The sequence below is a fragment of the Dromiciops gliroides genome, chromosome 4, assembly GCF_019393635.1.
Source record: "Dromiciops gliroides isolate mDroGli1 chromosome 4, mDroGli1.pri, whole genome shotgun sequence".
Classification (NCBI taxonomy): domain Eukaryota; kingdom Metazoa; phylum Chordata; class Mammalia; order Microbiotheria; family Microbiotheriidae; genus Dromiciops; species Dromiciops gliroides.
Window position 1 is genome coordinate 122,750,731 of NC_057864.1, and position 25,640 is coordinate 122,776,370.

The 25,640-nt window shown below is 40.8% G+C and overlaps 1 protein-coding gene across 1 annotated transcript; it reads left to right on the forward strand.

Moving 5' to 3' along the window:
* The first annotated feature begins 1,219 nt into the window (after positions 1-1,219).
* C4H1orf115 (chromosome 4 C1orf115 homolog) lies at positions 1,220-19,962 on the forward strand. The gene is made up of 2 exons (XM_044005437.1): positions 1,220-1,616; positions 16,938-19,962. Exons 1-2 carry the CDS (start codon positions 1,302-1,304, stop codon positions 17,055-17,057), a joined length of 435 nt encoding a protein of 144 aa, XP_043861372.1. The 5' UTR covers positions 1,220-1,301; the 3' UTR covers positions 17,058-19,962.
* The last annotated feature ends 5,678 nt before the right edge of the window (positions 19,963-25,640 follow it).

A 25,640-nucleotide genomic window follows, 5' to 3' on the forward strand; every position in this document is an offset into this window, starting at 1 on the left:
TGGTATCCCTAGCACCCAGCACAGTGCCTACATACAGTAGGCATTTAATAAATGATTTGTCTTTTTTGTACCTGTTTACTCGACTATTAAATTCATATGATCAGGGTGGCTAGGTGGCTCAGTGGATAAAGCACCAGCCCTGGATTCAGGAGTACCTGAGTTCAAATCCGGCCTCAGACACCTGACACTTACTAGCTGTGTGACCCTGGGCAAGTCACTTAACTCCAATTGCCCCACTAAAAAAAAAAATTTAAATTAAAAAATTTAAATTCATATGATTAGACACAACTTACCTCAAAGGACTGTTGTATATGTGAACTTTTGGTTTTTGGAGGTTATAGTAACAATGTTAAGAAATAATGCTTTTTTATGACTAATATGGAAATATGTTTAACATGATTCTACATATAAAACCTATATCAGATTGGTTGCTGTCTTGTGGAGGGAGGAGGGAAGGGGGAGGGAGAAATATTTGGAACTCAAAAATCTTATAAAAACCAATGCTGATGGGGCAGCTAGGTGGCAGTGGATAAAGCACCAGCCCTAGATTCAGGAGGACCTGAATTTAAATCCAACCTCAAACACTTGACACTTGCAAGTCACTTAATCCTCATTGCCCCCCCCCCCCAAAAACCCCCCAACAAAACACAATGATGAAAACTATCTTTACATGTAACTGGGGAAAATATTATTAATATTGAAAAAAAAAAAAGAAATAAGGTTATTTTTTCTTGGAGGTAGCTTACTAGTCTACTAGGGAAGACTTGGTATTCCCAGTCAAAAATATCTTTGATATGGGGCAATATGCAAAGTGGAGAGAGTGCTTAGAATCAGAGGATTTGAGTAAGAATAACAATAATGTGTGTGACCTTGGGTGAATCACTCTGCTCCTGAATTTAATCATCTATAAAAATGATGATATTTGCACTGCCTACTACACAGAGTTGTTGTATGCAAGGTGTTTTGTTAGTTTTCATTCTATAAATATGCAGCAGCAGCAGCAGCAGCAGCAGCAGTAGCAGTAGCAGTAGCAGTAGCAGTAGCAGTAGTAGTAGTAGTAGTAGTAGTAGTAGTAGTAGTAGTAGTAGTAGTAGTAGTAGTAGTAGTAGTAGTAGTGCTAGCATTTATGTAGGCAATACTGGCCCTTGTTACCAGGGGGCGCCAGGAACCCGGCTCTGCTGCCCTTCTGATCCAGTCCAGTGCCGTCACAGGGCCGAGGGTCAGAGAGAAGGCGGGGAGCAAAGGTTCGGTGCTCTCCTCTCCTCTGCAGTCAGCCGCGGTTCAGCAGCTTAGGTGGCAGGATGACGGTGGGCGCCAAGCTCCGAGGGAAGGGGGAAGGCAGATACCTGCGCCGGTTCCCGAGGCGGGAGCAAGAGGAGGAGGCCTATATTCTTCAGCACCCGCAGTTAGAACAGGAGGAAGGAGAGGAGCCCGAGGGGCAAGAGGAGCAGCTGCCGCGCCAGGAGCCCCAGGGTGAGGCGAAGGGGAATAAGGCAGCCCACTCCAAGAAAGTTCACTTTGCCTTTCTCCCGGAGAGATACGAGCCCCTGGAGGAACAGACAGCCGGAGAAAAGCCCAAAAAGAAATATCGGAAGAAACTCAAGAAGTATGGCAAGGTATGGTGTAGAGGAAGGTGCGGGAGCGGGAGACGGGGATCAGAGTCGTCCATGTCCCGATGTCCCTGGAGCTGGCTGGGAGGAAAGGGACAGCTCTGTCTGTTCTTGACCCCCGACAGCTGAGATGGTGGAGAAGGGGCGCATCCTCTCGCTTCTCCCTCCCTCAACTGCTGCGCTAGAGGCGCGTCTCCCCCGGCACAAAGTCTGCGCAGGGGCTGGGGGCTGAGGGCTGGGTGGGAGGTACCCTTACCACAGTCTAGGAATGGCTCTCTCGGCCTCTGACACCCCGATGGACAAAGGCCCACCTGAAAAATTCACGGGTCAAATACTCCAGTTTCTCAACCAACCTAACCTTGTTCCTGTTTGGGCAAAGAACACTTGCGTGAACTATTAGATAGTCTTCTGTAACATAATAAGTGCCTAATAAATGCATATTGACCTATCGTCTGGCTCTTTTCAAGAATGAGCTCTGCAAATTTTAGCATGGGTCATTTTGCCCTTTTACAGATGAGTAAACCGAGGCATAGAGAGATGGAGTAACTTTTCCCAGCGTACGGAGAATGTGGTAGAGTCGGAACTAGAACTCAGATTATTTGTTTTTTCCATTTAAAAAATGCTACCTGGGGCAGCAAGGTGGCGCAATGGATAGAGCACCGGCCCTGGAGTCAGGAGTACCTGAGTTCAAATCCGACCTCAGACACTTGACACTTACTAGCTGTGTGACCCTGGGCAAGTCACTTAACCCCAGTCGCCTCACCAAAAACACAAACAAACAAATGTGAACTCCTTGAGGGTAGAAAAAAAATGCTACCTGGTTTTCTCTGGTTCTGGTGGGTTTCTGCCATAGGAAAGACTTCTCCCGCATCCCTTTCTGATTTCTCTAGGCTTCTGGTACAGGTATAATCGAAATATTGCTGAATTTTGAGTTTGTATTCTAGCTTTGATACTTTGTGGCTGTGTGACCCTAGTAAATTCATTTAATCTCTTGTGCCTCAGTTACCTCATCTGTGAAATGGAAATAATGCCTTCATTAACTACTTCAAATGATTGTCTTTGGGAAAACATTTTGTGAACTCTCAAATACTATTTAATGTGAGTAATTATGCAACCCATTCCACTCATAGTTGGTTATCTACTCTAAACCATCTAATTTGTGTTCATCTTTTGACCATGCTACTATGAAGAAGATAACAATCTACTGTCCCATGGTTTTGCTCAGAGCTTCAGTAATTTTTTTTTTTTTGGTGAGGCAATTGGGGTTAAGTGACTTGGCCAGGGTCACACAGCTAGTAAGTGTCAAGTGTCTGAAGTCACATTTGAACTCAGGTCCTCCAGAATCCAGGGCCAGTGCTTTATCCACTGCGCCACCTACCTGCCCCCAAAGCCTCAGTAATTTTGAATGGGAGCCTTGGGGCAGTAAAATGTGGCACAGAGATTCTCACTAGTAATAGATTGCCTGGCTTGAAGGTTCTAACTTTTCTGGTTACCATTCCCTATCTGGATCAGGCCCATCCCTCAACTGCCCCTCAGTCACACTCTACTCTTCCACTGTGCCCTCTGGAATTCCCTTCAATTTTTAGCAAACTACCCTTCATATTAGACCTTTGGCCTCCTTTCAGAAATTTAATTAAAATTTAATTAGCTTTTTGACATTCATGCTGTTTCACCACAATAGAATGTAGGCACTCTATACCCAGCCTTTTACAAACTAGGTGTTTAATAAATGTTTGTTGAATTGAATTGAAACAAAACTTGCACAGAAGCAAAGTTTGACCTAGAATGTGTTTATTTATTTATTTATTGGTGAGGCAATTGGGGTTAAGTGACTTGCCCAGGGTCATACAGCTAGTAATTGTTAAATGTCTGAGGTCTGATTTGAACTCAGGTCCTCCTGAATCCAGGGCCAGTGCTCTATCCACTGTGCCACTTAGCTGCCCTATTTTTTTTAATAAAATGAGTAGCTCTGTTGAAATGTGTAGAAGAGAACAGTTTCTGATACATGGTGATGATGTTTCATTTTTTAGTCATGTCCAACTTCATGACCCAATTTGGGATTTTCTTGGCAAAGATACTGGTGTGGTTTACCATTTCCTTCTCCAACTTATTTTACAGATGAGGAAACTTAGGCAAACAGAGTAAAGTGACTTACCTAGGGTCACACAGCTGGATTTGAACTCGGGAAGATGAGTCTCACTCCAGGCCCTGCACTCTACTCACTCTACCTAGCTGCCCCTTTTGAGACATAGTAGGTGCTTAGTAAATGTTGATTGATTTGGATGATTTGGAAATTTTGTGTAAATTAGTCTTACTCTAGGCTAGAAGGGACCTTGTAGACCATCTAGTCCAACCCCTTCCTTTAAAACATGAGGAAACTGAAGACTAGAGTGGTCAAGTGATTTGACCATGGTCATACACACAGCAAATATCAAAGGAAAGAGGTGAACCAAGGTCCTCCAATTCCAGAGGCACTTCAGGAAATCTAACCTTATATCTATTAGACTCTGCAAAAAGCCTTAACTTCAGTGCCAGCCTCCTGAATGTATCCCCAGTTCAGCCAGTATTTATCTTGTTTATTCATCGTTGTTTGCACATTGTCTCCCCTATTACCTTGTAAGTTTCTGCCCCTCCAAGGCAGCAGCCATTTTTTGTTTATTTGGTTGATCTTGCCTTTCTTTGTATCTCCAGCAGCACAGTGCCCGATACATAGTAGGTGTTTAATAATTGCTTGTCGATTGACTGCCTAGATTATTCCTAAGCTTATATTGTATTAGAAGAGCCTTGGAAAACCCGGTGCCAACCTCCACACCATTATGAAGTCTCAGCAATAAGACTTTGTATCCTTTGGAGATATCATTTCTTCAAAACTTCCCCCCATTATTTGCAGATATTTCCAGGGGTGCTGAATTCAACAAGCATAAATATTGCATTTGTCAGCTCTCCTGGTTCCTCTTCCAACTGGTTGTTTCTGTGCTGAATGTTTTGAGACCAGCAGACATGGTTTGTTGATGGAGAAGAGAGCTCAGAGGGGAAGAGGTTTCAAGGATTTTGGGGGGAAGAGGAGCAAGAGGAAAGGCTAAGATGGTTAAAAATGGAAGTTTTATGCTGTTTCGTGCCTAACAGACAGGAAGCAAGGTTTTTCCCTATCTAGGGCTACAGCCTCAGGTACACCGATCTTTGTAGCTTCTAATTCCTTGCTATTGTGAACATGCTGCCTCAGCCCTCTGAGCCTCATTAGGGAATATTCCAAAAAGTATCTTCCCAGGTAAAGATAGAGTTTATTGGTTTTCATGGTTCCAATTGCACTCAACAGAGGAAAAAACTACTTTTCAATATTATGATTAGACTAAGGCAGTTCAGAGGCAGAACACTAAATTTTTAAAAAGTTTGATAACCAAAGCAACCAACTGTCTCCTCCACTCTCCCTGTTGTTGCATGCCATTCATTTTTTAAATTAAAAGTAATCCAATTTCATTTTTATTGCCATAACAACACTCCTTAATCAATGAAGGAAAATTAAATCTATCCTAGGGTGTTAAAAAAAAAATTAGAACTGGCAACTCATTCATGGCAGGTGGGAGAAGGGTAGGAAAAGGAAGCAAACATTTATTAATCCCCTACTATATGTCAGGCTGGACCATAGCCAGTAGTCTTGACATGCCTTACCACTGGATTCTTATGACTCTGGGGATCAAGTGAAGCTGATGACCTTGCACAGCTCTGCTTCACTTAAATCCAATTCACTTGCAAGTCACTTGCACTTCACCCTACTGATGTCACATTGGTCCTCTTAGAGAAGGAAGGATGAACACTATATGTGAGACAAACAACACTATACATCAGGCACTGTGCTAAGTACTTTACAAATATTATCTCCCTTGGTCATACCATCCAAGATCATAGATTTAGAGATTGAAGGGACCTTAAAAGTCATCTGACCCAACCCCCTCATTTTACTGAGGAAATAGTGGTGAGGTGGCTAACACTATGGTCACAAAGATTGCAAATGGCGGGGCTGTGATAGTACTACTAATAATTTTCATTTATATAATGTAGTGGATAGAGATCCTGGAAGGCCTAGGTTGAAGTTCTCCTGACACACACTGAGTATATGACTCTGGACAAAGTCCCAATGCTCTAAGGCAATTAAGACTCTTAAGTTTCGATGAAGACAACATCCCATATTGTCAGAGGGAGTTTCCTCTCCCTCTAAGTTTCCTTCTCCTCCTATGAAATCATAGGTCCAGTCATTATTCCTAAAGCTTACAAGCCCAAGAGTCATAAAGTTGGTCATTAAAATAACCACTGATAATGATGAAACAAGGTAGAGATGGAACAAGAGATAGAGAAATAGGAGATAGAGCCCAGGAAAACCTGAGCTCAAATCTAGTCTCAGACACTTATTTGCTGTGTCACCTTGGACAAGTCACTTCTGTTTGCCTTAGTTTCCGCAACTGTAAAATGGGGATAATTGTATTAATCCCAGGATTTTAGTGAGGATCAAATGAGATCATATTTGTATAGCACTAAGGCACAGTGGCTAGCACTTGAAAAATGCATCATCTTTCCTTCCCCTTTGTAAACTTTCAAGTTTTCAAAGTACTTTACTGAGGCTGATATTAAATGACTTGCCTATGGCCACACAACAAAGAAGAACCTCATTCAGAATTTGAACCCAGATTTTCTTGACTCCAAGTACAAGTTAGATGAGTTGTTTAGATAGTATCATCTCTTTCAGGAAAACTGAGACTTATGGAAGTTAAATGATTTGTTCAGTATCATGAAGCTTGTTGTTGTTCAGTTGTGTCCAACTCTTCATGACCGTGTAGGGTTATCTTGGCAAAGATATTGGAGTGGTTTGCCATTTCCTGCTGATGATTAAGGCAAATAGAGGTTAAGTGACTTACTCAGGATCACACACGCAGTAAGTGTCTGAGGTCATATTTCAACTCAGTTCTTCCTGACTCCAGGTCCAGTGATCTATCTACTGAGCCACCTAGGTGCCTCCATTATGAAGCTTATAAGAAATAAAACAGAACTTGATCCCAGGTCTTCTGACTACAAAGCCTGCGATCTTTCTGTTTTTACTACATTTGATGCCTGCCTATCATGGAGAAGCTGGTCTCTCTTTTTTTTAATCACCTTTTAATGAATAGAAAAAGTCAAGTTTCTACCTTTTTCAATTGTTCTTATTTACTTCCAACAAGTTTGATAATAAAACTGTGAATGTGGATAAACCTCTCACCCCTCATTAGAGGAAGTAAGGGTATCCACTTGTTTCTTCTCTTTTCCAAGAGGAGAAATGTCATTTCTTTCACACTATAGTGACAAAGTTTCTGTCTTTACTACTTTCTACATATAGAAGCCTGCTTCCACCCAAGTAGACAGATAGATTGAACATTTATTAATGTTACTATGTGCCAGGCACTATGCTAAGCACTGGGGATACAAATAGAAGGCAAAAAAAAAAAAATTCTCTCTCCTCCATCACTTAGATTCCAGTGGGAGAAGCCAACACGTGAAAGGGAACTGGAAAGGGAAGTGTTGGTACAGAGGGGTGAAACCCACAGGTTGAGCTGTCTTCAGGGTGAAGAGGCTGTTGCTAAAGAGGTGGAAGGAGATGGTGAGTCAGGAGCAGAGCTGGGAGAGAAGTGGGGTATTTCCTGTGGGCATCATAGTCAATAGCTAATTCATACAACAGCACTGTTTTCAGCAACATCATCATTTTACCTTTTGGGTACAGCTATCTTAGCTCCTGTTCGTTCCTTGGTTCCATCAACTGTTTACCATCCAAACTAGAAGGAAGATATAGTCTCAAAAACCAAGTTTACCGGGCAGCTAGGTGGCGCAGTGGATAGAGCATCGGCCCTGGAGTCAGGACGACCTGAGTTCAAATCCAGCCTCAGACACTTTAACACTTACTAGCTGTGTGACCCTGGGCAAGTCACTTAACCCCAATTGCCTCACCAAAAAACCCCAAAACAAACAAACAAAAAAACCAACAACAAGCTTATCAATTTGGGAGGGTAGGAAGCTATCATTACCTCAGAGATCATAGATTTAAAGCTAGAAAAGATCCTAAGGGTCATTTAGTCCAACCAACCTCATTTTACAGTGAGGAAACTGAGGCCCAGTGGGGTTACACGATCTGCCTAAAATTGTGCAGGTAGTCAGGAAAACTCAGGTCCTCGCTTTCTAAACCCAGCAGTTTCCCCAGTATGTTGCACTGTCTCCCGTGTAGAGATTGCTTTTGTATAATAATGTTGGGGCTATAAATGTGAGCTTTTCTAATTGTTCTAAGATTTTGTTCTCATATCACTTGAATCAAACTTGTGAAGGGAGATTTACTAGAAAACAAGCCTGGCTTTTTAAAAACAATTCACTAAAACACAGCAGGGAAGGATAATGACAACTTTTTTCAGCAATCAGATTTTCAATTTATGTCCAAGTCTCTTCCTGCTACTATTTAAGGAAAATAAATGTGGTTGACAATTGCTGTAGTATATCAGCACTGGTGTGAAAAATCTTTGCATGACAAATGAGTCAAAAGAAATGAATAAGTCCTTGCAACACCCTCCCTGATCAACATTGCCCCCTCTCCCATATCCCACTCATCCTACCCCATGCTGCAATGATGAAAAGAGTGATAGATTTCAATTAAAGTCAACAATCATTTATTAAGTGTTGACTATGTTCCATTGTGGGGGTGCAAAGAAAGAAATGAAAAGAGAGGTGGACTCCGATTTACTTCCACAAATACTTTTAAAAAATGCCTACTATGTGCAGAACACCATATAAAAAGACAGATGAAAAGCAGCCCCTCCCCGTAAGGAGCTCACATTCTGGAGGGTGGGGTGGAGTAGTTGTTATTCAGTCATTTTTTAGTTGTTTCTGACTCTTCATGACCCCATTTGGAGTTTTCTTGGCAAAGATACTGGATTGGTTTAGGATTTCCTTCTCCAGCTCATTTGACAGATGAGGAAACTGAGACAAACAGGGTGAAGTGACTTGTCAAGGGTCACACAGCTAGTAAGTCTCTGAGGACAAATATGAACTCGGGAAGATGAGTCTTATTGATTCCAGACCTGGCACACTATCCATTGAGCCACCTAGCTGCCCCAAGTGTATAACTCAGGGGGACAAAAAACTAAGTAAATTGATATAAAATCACCTGAGGGGGAAAAAAAATCACCTGAGGAGCTGAGGGTCACTGCCAGCTAGCCAAAAGGGGGATCAGAAAAGGGTTCCCATGGGAGAGTTAGCACGTATGGAGAACCTTGAAAGACGTCTCTAAGAGGAAGCTGCATAGGGAGGATGATTTCTTTTTTTTGCAAGAAGAATTGTTGCCTAATTTTTTAAAGAGCAGAATGTATTCATAGTTGAAACAGTATAACCAATAAGATTTTAATTAATTCCATCCCCTTTTAATTATTTCACATGGATGAGAATGCCATTATTCCATAATCTCAAATAGCCTGGAGTCAGGAAGACTTGAGCTCAAATCCAGCCTGACACTTGTTAGCTAAACGGCCCTAGTAACCTTAGGCAAGTCACTTAATCTCTATTTGTGTTTGGTTTCTTCATCTGTAAAATGGGGATAATAATAGCATTTACTTTCTAGAGTTGTTGTGAAGCTCAAATGAGATAAGAAATGATTGGAAAACAGGTCTTCTCTAAAGTAAGAGAGATAATTTAAGAATCATCAGTTTCTCCAAAAACCAGAATAAAACAAAACAAAACAAAACAAAACAAAAACCCATACCATATTTTCAGAAAATTGTATAGAAATACTGGAACCAGAGGGCAAATTCAAAATAGACAAAATCTAAACATCACCATCTGAAAGAAGCGCCCAATGATTTGATCAAATTCCAGATCTTCCAAGTCAAAGAAAACTTACTATGGGCAGTTAGATTGAAAGAGATCACATACCAAGGATATACAGTCAAGATCATGCAAGATTATGCAATAAAAATTAGAAAGGAAAATAAATTTTGGAACATGGTATACCAAAGAGAAAATTAAAACCAAATTACAACCAAGAATAGCTTGTCTTGCAAAACTGAACATCATCATCATATAATGTTTTAAAATTTGCATAGTTCATTATATTGTCGCATTTTATTTTCATGACAACTCTGGGAGGTAAGTACTATTATTATTCCCATTTTATAGCTTAGAAAACTGAGATGGAGGTTAAATGACTTGCCCAGGATCACACAGCTACTGAATATCTGAGGCCAAATTTGATCTCAGGTCTTCCTGATTCCAAACCCAGCACTCTCAATCTTTCCATCTAGCCACCAATTCTACATAGTTGTCATATTTCTATAGGGAGAAAAACAGTTATTTAATAGAATCAGTGCCTTCTAACTATTCCTATTGAGAGATCCACAGCTTGATAGCATATTCAAAGTGCAAGTTCAGAAGGTAAGAGAAACTTAGGAGGTAAATAAATGTGAGCAATTTAAAAGGTCTAAATGATCAAATACTTATTTCCTAAAAGCAGGGAAACTGCTTAAAGATATCATAGATAATAGAATAATATGAATACTAGATAAATATGCATGGAATGACATACTATCTAACTATTTAAAGGGAAGCTAATTGATTTACACTAAGAAATAGACATAAGGGAACCTCTGTCTTTTTTAGGGATGGATATAATACCATAGCTCATTTAGAAAAAGTATTGGGAACTTTATATCTATTCTCAAATACTTATATCCAATACCTCAGTATTCTGTTTATTAAGAGCCTGGCCAAGTCAGTTAATCTCTTTAGGTTTCTGTTTTTCACATGTAAAATCAGGGCATTAGATTATATGACTTGTAAGCCTCCTTTCTGCTCTAAACCTATGATACTAATTAATAACTGTGATTCTTTGGTCAAATCAGCTGATTTCTTTGGATCTCATTTTCTTTATCAATAAAACAAGGGGATTAGACAAAATAACCCCTAAGGCTTCTTCCAGCTCTAACTCCTATGACATTTTTGTTTGTTTGTTTGTGTTTTTTTTGTTTGTTTGTTTTTTCGGGGCAATGGGGGTTAAGTGACTTGCCCAGAGTCACACAGCTAGTATGTGTCAAGTGTCTGAGGCCGGATTTGAACTTAGGTACTCCTGAATCCAGGGCCGGTGCTTTGTCCACTGCACCACCTAGCCGCCCGCTCCTATGACATTTTGACAAATTCTCTGACTCCCTCTTAACCCCTCAACCCCAGGGCAGGACCTGACCAACCTCCACAATCATGGTGACATTTATGTAAGGCTTTAAGGATCATAAAGCCCTTTACATATTTAATTTGTATGATTCTCATGATAACCCTGCGAGGTTAATACTAGGATCATCTCCATTTTACAGATGAGAAAAGGAGGTTCATGCACTTGCTTGTGGTTATATAGCTCATCACTTTTTGTAGCAAGACCTCAAATGAAGCCTCCCATACCCTGGCTCCAAAGCTCTGTTTACTATACCACACTGCCTCTGAGAGCAGACAGACCTCTATTACCTCTAAATATCAGTGAATCTGAATTTGACCCATTTAGGGAGTGAATTTAAAATTTAAAATTCTCCTTATATCACTAGCTCATCAGCTTTATCAGAGTAAGCCTTTGTCTAATAAATGAACGAATGAATTAAAAAGCGTTTATCAAGTTCTTACTATGTACAGTATACTGTGTACTGTGAGACTACAAAGAGAAAAGGCAAAATGGTCCTTGCTCGCAAGAGGCTCACATTCTAACGGAGAAGACAACACATACAGAAGGTTTAAGTTGCAAGTCAGATAGAAAGGTCCCATGATCCTTAGGGTATAGCCACAAAGAAGAAGGTAATGTTTCTCCTCCTCCTTCTCCTTCCCCACTTCCTCCCTCCTCTCTCCCTCTTCCCTCTTTTCTCCCTCTTCCCCTTTGTCCTCCTCCTCTCCTTCATCTAACTTTATATTATCATTCTAATTATACAGGGTGCCCCAGAAGTCTTAGTACAGTTTTAACTTTTAATACCTTAAAACTTCACTAATAATTTTCAAGCAGCCTGTATAACTAATAATATGTTGCATTTCCATAGTTGTTGTTCAGTGCACAATAAATGCTGGTTGAATGTTGTGGAACATTTGGTAATTGTTCTTTAACCCCCTAAAAGAAGCCCAATGTGGAAAATGAGTTTCATTTTCTGTCTGCTGTTTAATAATATCCAGTTAAGGGTAAGAAAAGAAAGGAAAACTAAGAGTTCAAGCATAAAACAGAAAGTCTTTCAACTGCTGATCTTTTGAAAACCATAAGTTTACAACTTGTGGGCTTGGGGAAGCCAGTGGCTAAAGCAGAGATGTGCAGATTTTAATTAAATAAAGCAGTTATGTGGAAGGAGATTATGAGCAAACCAGAGCCCCCAAGTAGCTTTGATGAAGTAGAAAAAGCAGTGGATTTCCAGCCAGAAGATTGGGGATCCTTTCCATGTTCCACCACTGTTGTGTGATATTGGGCAATTCTGGGTCTCGGGTTTTTCATTGGTAAAATGGAAATAATACCAGTACCACTTCTAGGCAGGCAGCATGGTGAAGTGGAAAGAGTATTGGCCTTGGAGATAGACTCTCTACTCATGTGACTTTGGGCAAGTCAGAACCTCAGCTATAAGGGAGGAGGGGAGTTGGTCCCTTACCAATTGTGAGATCTCTTCCAGCTTTAACTCTGTTGTCCTATGACCTACCTCACAGGCTTAAAATTAAAAGTCTTCCTCATTTTGTATGTTTTGGGGTAGTGGTGGTGGGGAAGTGATATAGCTCTCTTGTTTAGAGCTATATAATTTATAATTGTTTAGAGCTATTTTCCCTTTTGAAAAAGAATGGGGGGGCAGCTAGGTGACACTGTGGATAGAGCACCGGCCCTGGATTCAGGAGTACCTGAGTTCAAATCTGGCCTCAGACACTTAACACTTACTAGTTGTGTGACCCTGGGCAAGTCACTTAACCCCAATTGCCTCACTTAAAAAAAAAAAAAGAATGGGGAAATTCCCACCATAAAGGGGATAACTGGTTATATATCAATTAACAAGAAACAGAAATTACCTTCCTCCCCTTCTGTGACTCTTCTATTTGTACCCATATCTCACCAGGCTGGGAAAGACCCTGATTCTCTACATCTTACAGGTTTTGGTAGTAGTTTTCCTCCATTAACACCAGATTTCCCCACAGCTGTAGTTTAAAAGATAATGGATTTCCTAGACTTCCATTTTTTGTAAACCCTGCCCCCCCCTCCCCAAATGGAAAGCCGTGTGACAGAGGAATGAATGGGCAGTTGAATTTAATTACCATTTCTACTGAGAAGTCATCAAGGACTGCAGCCCCAGAAAGCAAAGCAAATTCCAGTTAACTCCCAATAGCTAAGCCTCCTCCCTTGACCTCAGTAACTAAACACAAAGAATTTGAACTTGGGGAGAAACTCAAGTCTGGAGGAAACTAACAGATGACTTTCCCCCTCTCTCTATATGGGCTTGTTTGATAGTCATTGTATTTATTGTTATGGCTTTAAAAATATGGTATTTGTTTTGGTAGGTGGAAGAAATTTCACTTCTTGGTGGATTTTTTTTTTGACCGTGGAATTTTTTGTACCAGTTGCAGATCCTCTCTGGTAGCCTGGGAGGCCAAACTCAGGCTCAGCGCATCCTTTTTTGTGGGACTCCTGCCTTAGGGCTGCTGTATCACATACTAACTCAAAACTTAGACATGGATGGAACCTCTATGCCATTCATATTCATCCTTATATAACATACTTCCTTTTTAAAAATAATATTTTAGGGGCAGCTAGGTGGTGCAGTGGATAGAGTACCGGTCCTGGATTCAGGAGGACCTGAGTTCAAATATGACCTCAGACACTTAACACCAGCTGTGTGACCCTGGGCAAATCACTTAACCCCAAATGACTCACCAAAACAAAAATATTTTCCCCCAGTTACATGTAAGCACAATTTTAAACTTTCACTTAAAAAAATTTTGAGTTACAAATTCTTTTTCTCCCTCCCTCACCTCTCACCTCCCTAAGACTAAGCAATTTTATATAGGTTACACATTATAACATACTTTCAGAAAAAAAATTCTGGCAAATTTTTTTCTTCCCGAAGTTGTTTAAAGCCATTTTTGTGTGTGTGTGTGTGTGGAGATAAACTTTTTCTTGCCTCTTTTTTTCTCATAATGTCAGAGCTTCAAATCATGGTATGGGAAAGGGTCCAAGTCCTGTTGGATTCATTGGGGACAAGGTCCCATATTCTTTTCTGCCCCAATATTCCACCATGCTTTCATAGAATCTATCATTTTTCTCATATGGGTGAAGCTTCTTCTAGCCTCCTAAATCAAGTTTTTGCCTTACTAAGAAATTCTATTCTAATTATTCTTGGTTTGGGGAGAATTTCTTGCCATTTGTTTATGATTAATTTCACTTTCCAAGGTCATTGTGAATAACAATAATATTGTGTTTCACCTCCCCCCTCCCAAAAAAGAATTAACTGACAGTCTTGCCTACTCCCTGCTCACTCTGCTCCCAATTCATACACAAACTCCATTCCCAGGAAATCAGTAATGGTGAGAGTGAATTTCTCTCACTTTGATCCAAAAACTGAAAAGCTGTCCTCTTTGGATGGCGTTGAAATAAACCTTGGCAGATAGATATTTTACATGTCTTTATTCCACATATCTCAAAGCTATGTTTTGACATCCCTCCGATAAATGAGTTATTTTAGTGGTATTTTTGATAGTGGCAAAGATGAAATGATAAATCCTTCTTAAGAGATAATAAGCCAAGAATGTAGATGACATAAATGTCACGGAACAAAATTTAAAGAAATAAATATAAGCCATCTTTGATTTTAGTAGCTCAACATTCAAAAGAATTTCTCTCTGCTTTTCTTTATTTTAAAAATTGTTTTGTTGTTTCACGTATAAAATGTCTAGTTAGCTCTGCAAGAGCCTTCCAAAAATGCATCACTCCATACTGTTCTCTTCCTCTACCTTCCATTACTTGTTGTTGTCATGTCAGTCAATGTCTGACTCTTTGTGACCCCATCTGGGTCAAGAGGGTGGGGGTAGAGACATCAGTGGAAACCGTGGTCATAGGAGAAGGCATAGAGGAAGCAGTGAGTGCTAACCTCACCGATTTCTGCAGGGTACTCAAAAGGGATCATGGAGTAATAGAAAGAGTTTTGCATTTGGGATCAGTGGACCTGAGTTTGAATGCTGGCTTAGCTGCTAAATACCTGTGTGACCTTAGGAAAAATCATTTCCCCTCCATAAAGCCTCAGTTTCCTCATCTGTAGAATGACTCTTTGATGTCTCTTTCAGCTCTCAATCTTATGGTTTCTTGGAATGGTTGAAAGCAAGATCAGAAAATAGAAAATGTATATATATATAGTCATTGAGCCAGTTTCAGATAAGCTTTGTTAGTTATCTAGATGTATGTTTAAAAACAAAAATTAAAAAACAAACAAAAAAAAACATGTAGGGTCACAAAAGTGTCAGACTCAACTGAACAACAACCAACGTGTAAGTCTAACAGAATGTGTATCTGGGAATAGGCGGGTCGTGAGGCTCCAGTGAAGTGATGGATGTAAAGCACTTTGCAGCCCTTAAAGTTATTGTTGTTGGGGCAGTGAGGTGGCACAGTGCATAGAGTACCGGCCCTGGAGTCAGGAGGACCTGAGTTCAAATCCGGCCCCAGACACTTAACACTTACTAGCTGTGTGACCCTGGGCAAGTCACTTAACCCCAATTGCCTCACCAAAAAAAAAAAAATAATAATAAAGTTATTGTTGTTGTCAGCAGCAGCAGCAACTACAATCCCCAGGCCTACAGTCTGGTAATTTCCTTGCCTGAGTTTTCTACTGTCCTCCTCCTGAGCTCAAGCAATGTTTACAGAGTAATAGTGGGGTGTGCTAGGAAATGTTTAACGAGGCTGGGAGGGGGTATGCACACATACACACTTTTAAGTTTTAATCTTCATTTCTATCACTTTCCTAAGTCTAGACAATCAACAAAACAATAGGACAAGCCCTGATTTGTTGTATTTTCTGATTTCTAAGGTGTAAATAAATGCTTACAACCTAAGTTTAACCATTAACTCTGGCCAACTGCAGGTTCCAGCTGGCTTCAGCACATCCCTGTCTGGGACACACAATATAGATACATAATGAGCTACACCTAGAGTTTATATAAAGAAGGAAAAAGTGGACTGGATTGCATTACTTTTTGGAAAATGAAAGGTACTTTTACTGACCCTAAGCATCTCATCTTTTTCAGTTCCATCAGTTTATCTCTTGTTCTATATCTCCATTGAGATGTAGAACACCAGTACCTAACACAGTGCCTGGCCCATACTAAACTCTTAATAAATGCTCATTATTTATTAAACAAAGGACTGAGAGAAAGGGAAACAGAAATGTCCCATGGTAAATGTGAGCAGGCTACAATATATAACCAGTGAAGAATGATGAAGAAAAACTGGGAGTAAAGAATGTCATTATAGAATTATATGACAGAGATAGGCTGGCTAGTGAGAGCAAAGGATGATGGGTAGATGGTCAGGGTGCTCCACTGGTATCCTCTCTGAGTTGTGGGAAAGTGAAGGAGCCCCTCTGGCACATTGGGTGGACACCAGTGGGGGAACTTTCAGGAGGACATGGATGAAAATCACACCAATGGTCAGGTATAGGTTATGATCTACAATGTTGGAAGGAATTTGGGTACTGATAATAGAAACAGAAAGAGTGAAAGAGAAACTAGCATTTGTATCAGCACTTTATGGTTGCAAAGGCCTTGTAATGATTATGTCTCATTACTCCCATTTTATAGATGTAGAAAATGAAACTCAGAGTGACTAACCCAGGGTCAGGCCGCCAGGGAAAACTGACTAGTTCATCTCTGTACCAGGCCCACTAGTATCTAATTTAATGTACTCTCTTGAATAACACTATTAATTCTTCTGTCAATCTGTGATTGACTTTTTTTTTTGAAAGGAATGTCATAGCGATTAAATTCATTCTCCCTTCACTCATGAGGAGTTTGAATACTGTTTGCTGTTTAGTCATGTCTGACTCTGCGACCCCATTTGGGGTTTTCTGGGCAAAGATACTCAAATGGTTTGCCGTTTCCTTCTCCAATTAATTTGACAGATGAGGAAACTGAGGCAAATAGGATTAAATGACTTGCCATGGGACACACAACTAGAAAGTGTCTGAGGCTGGATTTGAACTCAGGTCCTCCTAACTCTAGGGCTGGTAATCTATCCACTGCATTACCATTTAAATACCTACTGATAATTTTTTTTTTCTTTAAAAACAGAATGTTGGGAAAGTGATCACCAAAGGATGCCGCTACTTTGTCATTGGTTTGCAAGGACTCGCCACAGCTTACTCATCACCCTTTGTGGCATCAGCCACCGTCCTTACCTTGGTTCGCTAACGGAAGTCAGCTTCTAGTGTCCTGTGAGAGAACATTGATGCTGCTACCCTGGGAACACAATGAAGCAAGCATCACGGACTTTGACCCAGAAACTACTTGTGACTGGAAAGAAAAAAGTACTGTCTTTTCTTGCAGAGGCTGATGAGTGTTGTTAGAGTCAGCCCCCTTCCCTGCTTTCTGGCGCTTTTCATCTTTGGGATCATTTACCATCAATAGAATCCTGGTCAAAGGGAAGCCTGTTCAATGAAATATTAGGCCAAAAGCATGAGTTGAGGTTTCTCAACTCAAGATTCTCAGTTATAGAGAAATTTATTTACTAAATCCTGAGTCTGTGGCTCAGCAGCCTGAAGGAGAACCCTGACCAAGGCAGACTCCAGGTGGGTGGACTTAATGGGAAGGAGGCTCCCGGTGAATTAAAATCGGGAGAAATTTTGGCAAAGGACTGGAATCTTGAGTTGATATACAGCTTACACAGAGTACCTCAAATCCTGTTGTCCCTGAAGGTCCTATGCAATGTGTCCCCCACCACCACCCTCATTTGGAGGACACACTTCTTTTGTCTTCTGTTGTTTTTTTAATTACCGAAAGCTTCATTAACATTGTGAGAAAAGTTGGAGGGGACCATGGATGTTGAAGATTGAGATATCTTGAAAGCAGCATCAATGAATTTGAAATTATTGTTCAAATTTAAGAAATGCCTATGATAGGGGGCAGCTAGGTGACGCAGTGCATAGAGCACCAGCCCTGGAGTCAGGAGGACCTGAGTTCAAATCCAACCCCAGACACTTAACACTTACTAGCTGTGTGACCCTGGGCAAGTCACTTAACCCCAATTGCCTCACCAAAAAGAAAAAAAAAAGAAATGCCTATGATAGTCTGAGGTTATCTTTTTGTCTTGAAAGAGCTATTGGCAGTAAAGGAATGAGTAAAGGTGAGATGGAAACAAAGCCCATGGATTTCTGGAAAGTCACTTGTTGTTTGACTATCTCCTTGTTTAATCTGAGGGTCTGCTCAGGACAAGTTACCTGTCTAGCCCAACCAGTTTAAGGTTGGTCAGGCCTCAATAGGAACAGCTCTATTTGTCTCATGTGATTATTACAGATAAAATGCCCTACAGGGATGCTCAATCTTTTAGTAATCCACCATTTCTACTTGAAATCTCTTTTTTATTCCCTTTTGAAGGAAGAGGAGTACAAGTTAAAGACTGAGTTGGTTTGGGTTGGGAACAGGTTGGGCTGGGTTGGGGCAGGACAGTTAAAACAAGGGGATACAGGCTTTCCATTCCTGAAATGGGTGAATTGAAGAAAGTAACAAGAAAGTAGAGGAGAACAACAGAGATGTAGAGACAGAGACGGAGAGAGGGGGAGAGAGAGAAAGAGAGAGAGAGAGAGAGAAGAGAAGAGAAGAGAAGAAGAAAGCAAAGGAGAGGAGAGAAGAAAATAAGAGAGATAATAGAAAAGTGAAAGAAAGTAATGAGATCGATGGGAAAAAAGAAAGTTAGAAGTAGAGAGTTTGGCTTTATTATTAGTAATCAGAATTTAGAATCCTTGAAGTAAGGTAGCAGAAAAGTGATATTACCAGTTGTACTTTTTAAAAATAAACAAAACCAACCCCCCTAAACCTGAATTAGACATACACACAAACACACACAAAGTTAGTACTTAAAAAGCTGTGACATTTTAGTTTGATTTTATCTATGTAACCATCTTGGTATGAGGACACTATCTGATATGCCATGGGCCTCACACCTGTCCAGGAATAACTTCTTGGTAGCAATTTGACTAAAAATACAGGAATGTTACAAAATAATTTTTTAAAAATTTCACCCATACCCAGGTGGGCCTCTTGAACACAAGATGGAGGCCTCTACTTTCAGGTTTTTCTGATCAATTCCAACTTAATGTCAGCCTTAATGAGAGGAAGAAGTGGGTAAAAAAAGAAGAGGACAATGAGAAAGGAAAGGAGAGGAGAGCTTGATTGCAGTGTTGCTAGAATTTTCAAATTCTGAAGCCTTAATATTAACATATTCATTTTTAAAACAAGTTTGGTCTGAATACCTATGCTGCCAATATTTGCAATGTGAAACCAACATCGAAGATATTGCTAGATGATTAAATTTTAGCCAAAATGATGAAAGGAAACTAATACATGTCACTATTTTTCATACCAAGAAGATAATTATAGAGTTCCTACCAGTCTTGCTTCTTTTCAAACTCATCCCTTTTCCTTTTTTTTTTTTTTTAATTTTTTTAATCTGTTAATGAAATAGGTTTAGAGATAGAGGTCAGTCAAGAACTTAAAGTGTCTACTATATGCAGGAGAATAAACTTAGAAGAATGTAAATTTGGGAAGAGAGATCAAGGTTATTTGTGATGTCATTCACTGGTGTAGAGTTGACAGCGGCCACCTTCAAGCTGACAAAGGCTTCTTATAGGAGAGGGCCTTACCCCTAAGTAGAATAGCTTATTCCTTTGGGGCACTAGGGTGCCTAGAGTGTATTCCCTTTCCCTGATGCTTTTTGGGTATAACCATTCCTAACAGAAGTAAATGAAGAAAGGTCAGGCAAGATCTGGCCCTGGCAACTGGAAAGCCTGGTTAAGAATTAACTTGAATTTTGAAAGTCAAACTAACCTAGTTTTGTCCTCACAAATAAATTCATTTTGAAAGTAGAAACTGTTGCTCTCTGTTAGCCACAATGATTTCTTTGAGGTCAAAGCACTGATGTATTTCCCTTCCTCATTTTCATTGGAATTAGCGAATTGAGTCATTGATCCCTTTTTTCTACTTTTCTCCAACCACTTGGGATAGACTTCTGGAAATCTATCACTTGTTCATGAAAGACACAAGGAAATTTGTTTCTTTTCTAATCCTACAATGTAAATAAAATTCAGATTTGTTTAATGAATGTGGAGGGTTTTTTTTTCCCCACAGTGTAGCTTTACTTGACCTTCATTGAGGTCCTGGGACAGCTAGGTGGTGCAGTAGATAGAGAGCTAGGTGGGGAGTCAGGAAGACTCATCTTCCCGAGTTCAAATCTGGCCTTAGACACTTCCTAGCTGTGTGACCCTGGGTAAGTCGCTTAACCCTGTTTGCCTCTGTTTGTAAAATGAGCTGGAGAAGGGAATGGGAAAACACTCCAGTATCTTTGCTTAGAAAACTCCAAGTGGGGTCACAAAGAGTCAGACACAACTGAAAAATAATTAAATGACAAGATCCTACTTTGATGGCCTCATTTAGGTGTCATAGCAACCTTGGCTTCTTAAAGGCTGTACTAGAAAAGCATAAGCTCTGTAAAATCCTATAGTATTGGGAATAAGAATAATAGCAGCAAGTATTTATAGAGCCCTTTAAAGTTTTTGGGTTTTTTTTTTTCAATTAACAAGCCCTTCTGCACACATCCCTTCCTCTCACTGGAAAAAAAAAAGGTAAGAAAAACAAATCCCCTGCAACAAATATGAATAATCAAGCATAACATAATTCCGTGTTGATCACGTCCAAAAAGCTGCATACTCTGCATACCTAGTCTGTCACTTCCTCTGGCAGGTGATACATAGGCATTGGTCGGGGCAGCTAGGTGGCGCAGTGGATAAAGCACTGGCCCTGGATTCAGGAGGACCTGAGTTCAAATCCAGCCATAGACACTTGACACTTACTAGCTATGTGACCCTGGGCAAGTCACTTAACCCTCATTGCCCTGACCAAAATAAAAAAGCATTGGTCCTTTCAGCATCTTGGCTGATCAGACTTATTAAGTCTTTCCAAATTGTTCATTTTCTACAATGTTGTTGCAAGAGTAGAAATTGTTCTCCTGGTTCTTCTCACTTCACTCTGTATTGGTTCTAGGGTACAGGTCAAGTGATGCCTACTCCCTTCTCCTTTCTCCACACTGCATCTGCTGCCCCGAGCAGTTTAAGCTCCACAGAACAAGAATGCTCCTCCCCACTTAGCCTTTAGGTGTCTGCCCTCCATTTCTTGCCTCCTTTCATGTGTTGTCTCCCCCATTAGATTGTAAGCTCCTTGGGGGCAGGGACTGTCTTTCTTCTTTCTTTTGTATTAATTGTATCCCCAGAGCTTAGCCCAATGACTGGCACATCCCTAGGTACTTAATAAATGTTTATTTGATTGGATTTGGACTTCTACTTGTACCCCCCATTATGTGAGATAGTAAATGTCACCTCCCCTCTTCTTTCCTAGTATATGCTTCCCACACCTCCACACACATTTCCTTCCTTCTTTTAAGGTCATCAAAGCATAACAACAATGACTCTCTAGTCTTCCATTTTTTTTGACTCTGAGTCCCCAGCTGACCACATTGCTCTTAGAGGAGGATTGTATTATCTTTCTCCTTCCCCTTTGCCTCCCATTATTAGAATGTAAATTTCCTTTAAAAAGTTTTTTCTCCTTGCAATTTAAGGTTTACAAAGCACTTCACATACATTATTTCATTTGAACCCACCACCTCCCTGTGCTATTCTACCCATCTTACAGAGAGGTTAAATGACTTGCCTGGGGTCACATAACTAATAATTGTTTGAAACAGGATTTGAACCCAGGTTTTCCTGACTCCAAGTCCAATACTCACATTCAGCCACTTCTTAGGCTTTCACATTGGCCCCACTGAGTCAGTAAAGAGCTAGATAAGCAGCTAGCAGGGTACGGTGGAATGAGCACTAACTTTGGTGATGAAAGCCTAGGTTCCAATTCTGTCTCTTCTGCTTACTATTAGCGTGACCTTGGGTGAGTCATTTAATCTTTTTCAGTCTGAGATTTCTTGCCTGCAAAATGAGGAGATTGGACTTGAAGGTTCCTTCTAGCCCCAAATCCACGATTCTGTGACAAGCCGCCTTAAATTTCGAGAGGTTTGGTAATACTGGGGGGGTGAATTTTTCAGTCATAGCAACTCATGAAAAGAAGACTTAAGTGTTGTCTCTGTGGAGGAATGTGATTGGGTGGAACCTGCACTTTTCCAGAAGCACTCTATACTCCAGCAGTTTTGCCAAGCTTGATCCTTCCTCAGCCCTTGGATGCCCAGTGGAATCAGTCCAGTGATTAACAAGCATATTTTTGGTACCTGTCACATTCCAAGAAGTGTCCTAGATGTTGTGGATACAAAAAAAAACAAAAAACCAAGAAGTAAGGAAGTCCCTGCCTTTAAGAAGCTTTTGTTCTACTGAGCTGTGTCCTACTTTTTATGACAATACTGTCCATAGAGTTATCTTGGAATATACTCTGGAGTGGTTTGTCATTTCCTTCTCCAGTGCAAGGCACTGGAGTTAAGTCAAACAGAGGTTAAGTGACTTGCCCAAGGTCACACAGCTAATAAGTATCTGAAACCAAATTTGAACTCCAGTCTTCCTGACTCCAGGTCCAGTGATCTATCCACTGAGATCCCTAGCTGCCTCCTCTAGGGAGATACAATCCATTTGGAGATTAGTAAATTCAGCATTATTAATAAGAACATATATGGACCACAGGGCAGCTAGGTGACACAGTGGATAAAGCACCAGCCCTGGATTCAGGAGGACCTGAGTTCAAATCTGGCCTCAGACACTTGACACTAGCTATGTGACCCTGGGCAAATCACTTAACCCTTACTGTACCCCCCAAAAAAAGAACATATGTATGGACCACCTGGATTTGATAGAGCTGCCTTATTATCCAAAAGTATTTTATGAAACCCTGGATAACCCAGATAGTTAGCTAGCCGATAAGTCCCTGTCTGGTGACTTCTTTCTCCAGGATAGCAAGTCCCTATCTTGTGGGGACATCTGGGCATTCTCATCCTTGTCAAACTCCTTTTTGGAATCATATAATCTTATCATAGTGTTTCTATATTTCCTACATACTTGTTATAACTGAAAATTTAAAAACTTTTTTGCATTACACTCATTGCCGTATTTGCTTTTAGGTAGATTTGTATCACGCTAACGATCTTTTTTTTTTCTGTAGGAGACAGGCAGAAAAACAAAAATTGACAGGATAAATAGTGAAGCATTAGCGGAGGAGATCAGGAAAGGTCTCTTGAAGGAAGTGATGCTTTAGCTGAAATTTAAAGTCAGTTATGGATTCTAAGAGGCAGAGATGACGAGGAAGCACCCGCCTGTCATGCAGGACTATCTGGGCAAGTTATGAAGGTAGGAGGTGGAATATTGTGTACAGGGAAAAGCAAATTGGTTCTCCTGACTGGATCATAGTGTATGCTGGGCTGGGGAAAGGGCCCAACTGTGAAATGGGCCTGGAAAGAGAGAATCAAGCTAGAGGGTGGAGGGCTTTAAAAACCAAACAGCAACTTTTTTCTTTATCCTCAAGACAAAGAGGAGTCACTGAAGTTTCCTGAGCTGTGCTTTAGGAATAGCAATCTGATAGCTATGTAAAAGGTGGATCATATAAAGGAGAACCTGAGGCGGGAGGCCCATTAAGAGTCTTGGCAAAAGGGGCGGCTAGGTGGCACAGTGGATAAAGCACCGGCCCTGGATTCAGGAGTACCTGAGTTCAAATCCGGCCTCAGACACTTGAACTTACTAGCTGTGTGACCCTGGGCAAGTCACTTAACCCCCGTTGCCCCACAAAAAAAAAAAAAAAGAGTCTTGGCAAAGTGGAAATATGAGCAGGTCAGTTTCAAGGGTGCTGGCCTAGACTCATTAGTAGATTTGGAACAATTCTCTACTGCTGGACTTTTCTAGATGTACCGGGCAATACAGTCTTGGGCATTGTAAGAATGGACACTTAAGGCACTTATGTTAAAATGTCTCTTCACAGCTACTGAATGAAGTGTGTAGGAGTGGCCCCATGAGATGAACCATAGGCGTTCATCCAAGTAGGAAAGATTTATGCCAATTCAGCGTAGCAGCCTCTTAGCAAGACTCGGGTGGGAATCAGGGAATAACTAAGTAGCCTGCTTGTGTTTTCATCTGTCCCAGCAAAGGTGGAGAATTCAAAGGCATCAAAAAGCTGAAAATCCTCGAGAATCTTGAGGCATTAGCCCCTCAGTGATCACACCCCACTGGCCAGAGCAATTTGATATCCCTCCCTGACAAGTTACATCTTATCTGAGAAGCTTCCAAATCCTTCTCTATACTAGGAATGGCCGGCTGCCTTGGAAGTGATGCTTCTTTTTTTAAAAAAAAACATTTTAAGTTTAACATTTTTAAAATTTTAAATTTTGGGGGGCGGGGCAATGAGGGTTAAGTGACTTGCCCAGGGTCACACAGCTAGCAAGTGTCAAGTGTCTGAATCTGGATTTGAACTCAGGTCCTCCTGAATCCAGGGTTGGTGCTTTATCCACTGTGCCACCTAGCTGCTCCCCCCCACATAATATTTCTATTTAAAACTAGAATCTTGGAGGTCACCTCATCTAACACCCTCATTCTACAGATGAGGAAACTGAAACTTAGGAATTAAAAAGATATTGTTCAGGGTTATAAAGGAATTTGAAGGGCACCTAGGTTGTGCAGTGGATAGAGCACTGGCCCTGGAGTTAGGGGGAACTAAGTTCAAATCCTGCCTCAGACACTTGACATTTACTAGCTGTCTGACCCTGGGTAAGTCACTTAACTCTGATTGTCACACACACACACACACACACACACACACAAACACACACACATACATAGAGGAATTTGAATTCAAATCCCAAGTCTGCTAATTACTAGCAAGTCACTTTAACATTCTAGTCCTCAGTTTCCTCCCTTTGTTTGGGGGGGCCTGTGACCGGGATCAGGGGGCTAGCTCACCCAAAGAATTGGAGGCTCATCATGAATCTTGTAAAATAAAAAGATATTTATTAGGAGAGAGAAATATATGGCCAGGGTACAGATCACCATGGTGACTCTGCTACTAGAGCAATCTTTACTGGAGTATCTTTACAAAACAAGGAAAGAAGGGAGTTATGAAGCAAGGGGAAATGCAAAAACTGGGACCAGATAACTAAGAGGGTATCTTTTTTTTTTTAATTTTATGTATTTATTTATTTATTTTTTAGTGAGGCAATTGGGGTTAAGTGACTTGCCCAGGGTCACACAGCTAGTAAGTGTCAAGTGTCTGAATCTGGATTTGAACTCAGGTCCTCCTGAATCCAGAGCCAGTGCTCTATCCACTACGCCACCTAGCTGCCCCAAGAGGGTATCTTTGATAAGGGGGTGGGGTGTCTCAGTAAGATGTGCAGCATCCATCCATAGCCTGCATATCCTTTTGCAGACCTTAGTATTGCTAATCAGTGTACTGGGGTCATGTATTGTCACAACTTATACCTGAAGTGGGAGAGAGACCTGTTTCCCCCTTGGCCTAGGGGGTTTGAATCTTTTGGATTTCTTGATGTCCCACTACATTCCCACAACACCTGGGGGGAAAAAAGAGACAGGAGGCTGAATTAGATGTTGCCTAACATGCCTTCCATCTTTATGATTCTCTGACCCCTCAGCATCCAAATCCAGGGCTCTTTCTCTTACACTGTGTTGTTGGCAGCTTCCTCCCCAACACCACACCCATGGTGTGACCCCACTTGGGAGATCCGATGGTGTTAACAGAAACACAGGCTGTTCCAGAGGACAAAAAATCTTAAATTCTCCCAAGCATTCTTTGAAA

Bases quoted from the DNA above. Each gene is read 5' to 3' on its own strand.
- C4H1orf115 (XM_044005437.1), top strand. From the start codon at position 1,302: ATGACGGTGGGCGCCAAGCTCCGAGGGAAGGGGGAAGGCAGATACCTG. The intron at 1,617-16,937 runs GTATGGTGTAGA...CTTTAAAAACAG, and splicing joins AACTCAAGAAGTATGGCAAG to AATGTTGGGAAAGTGATCAC.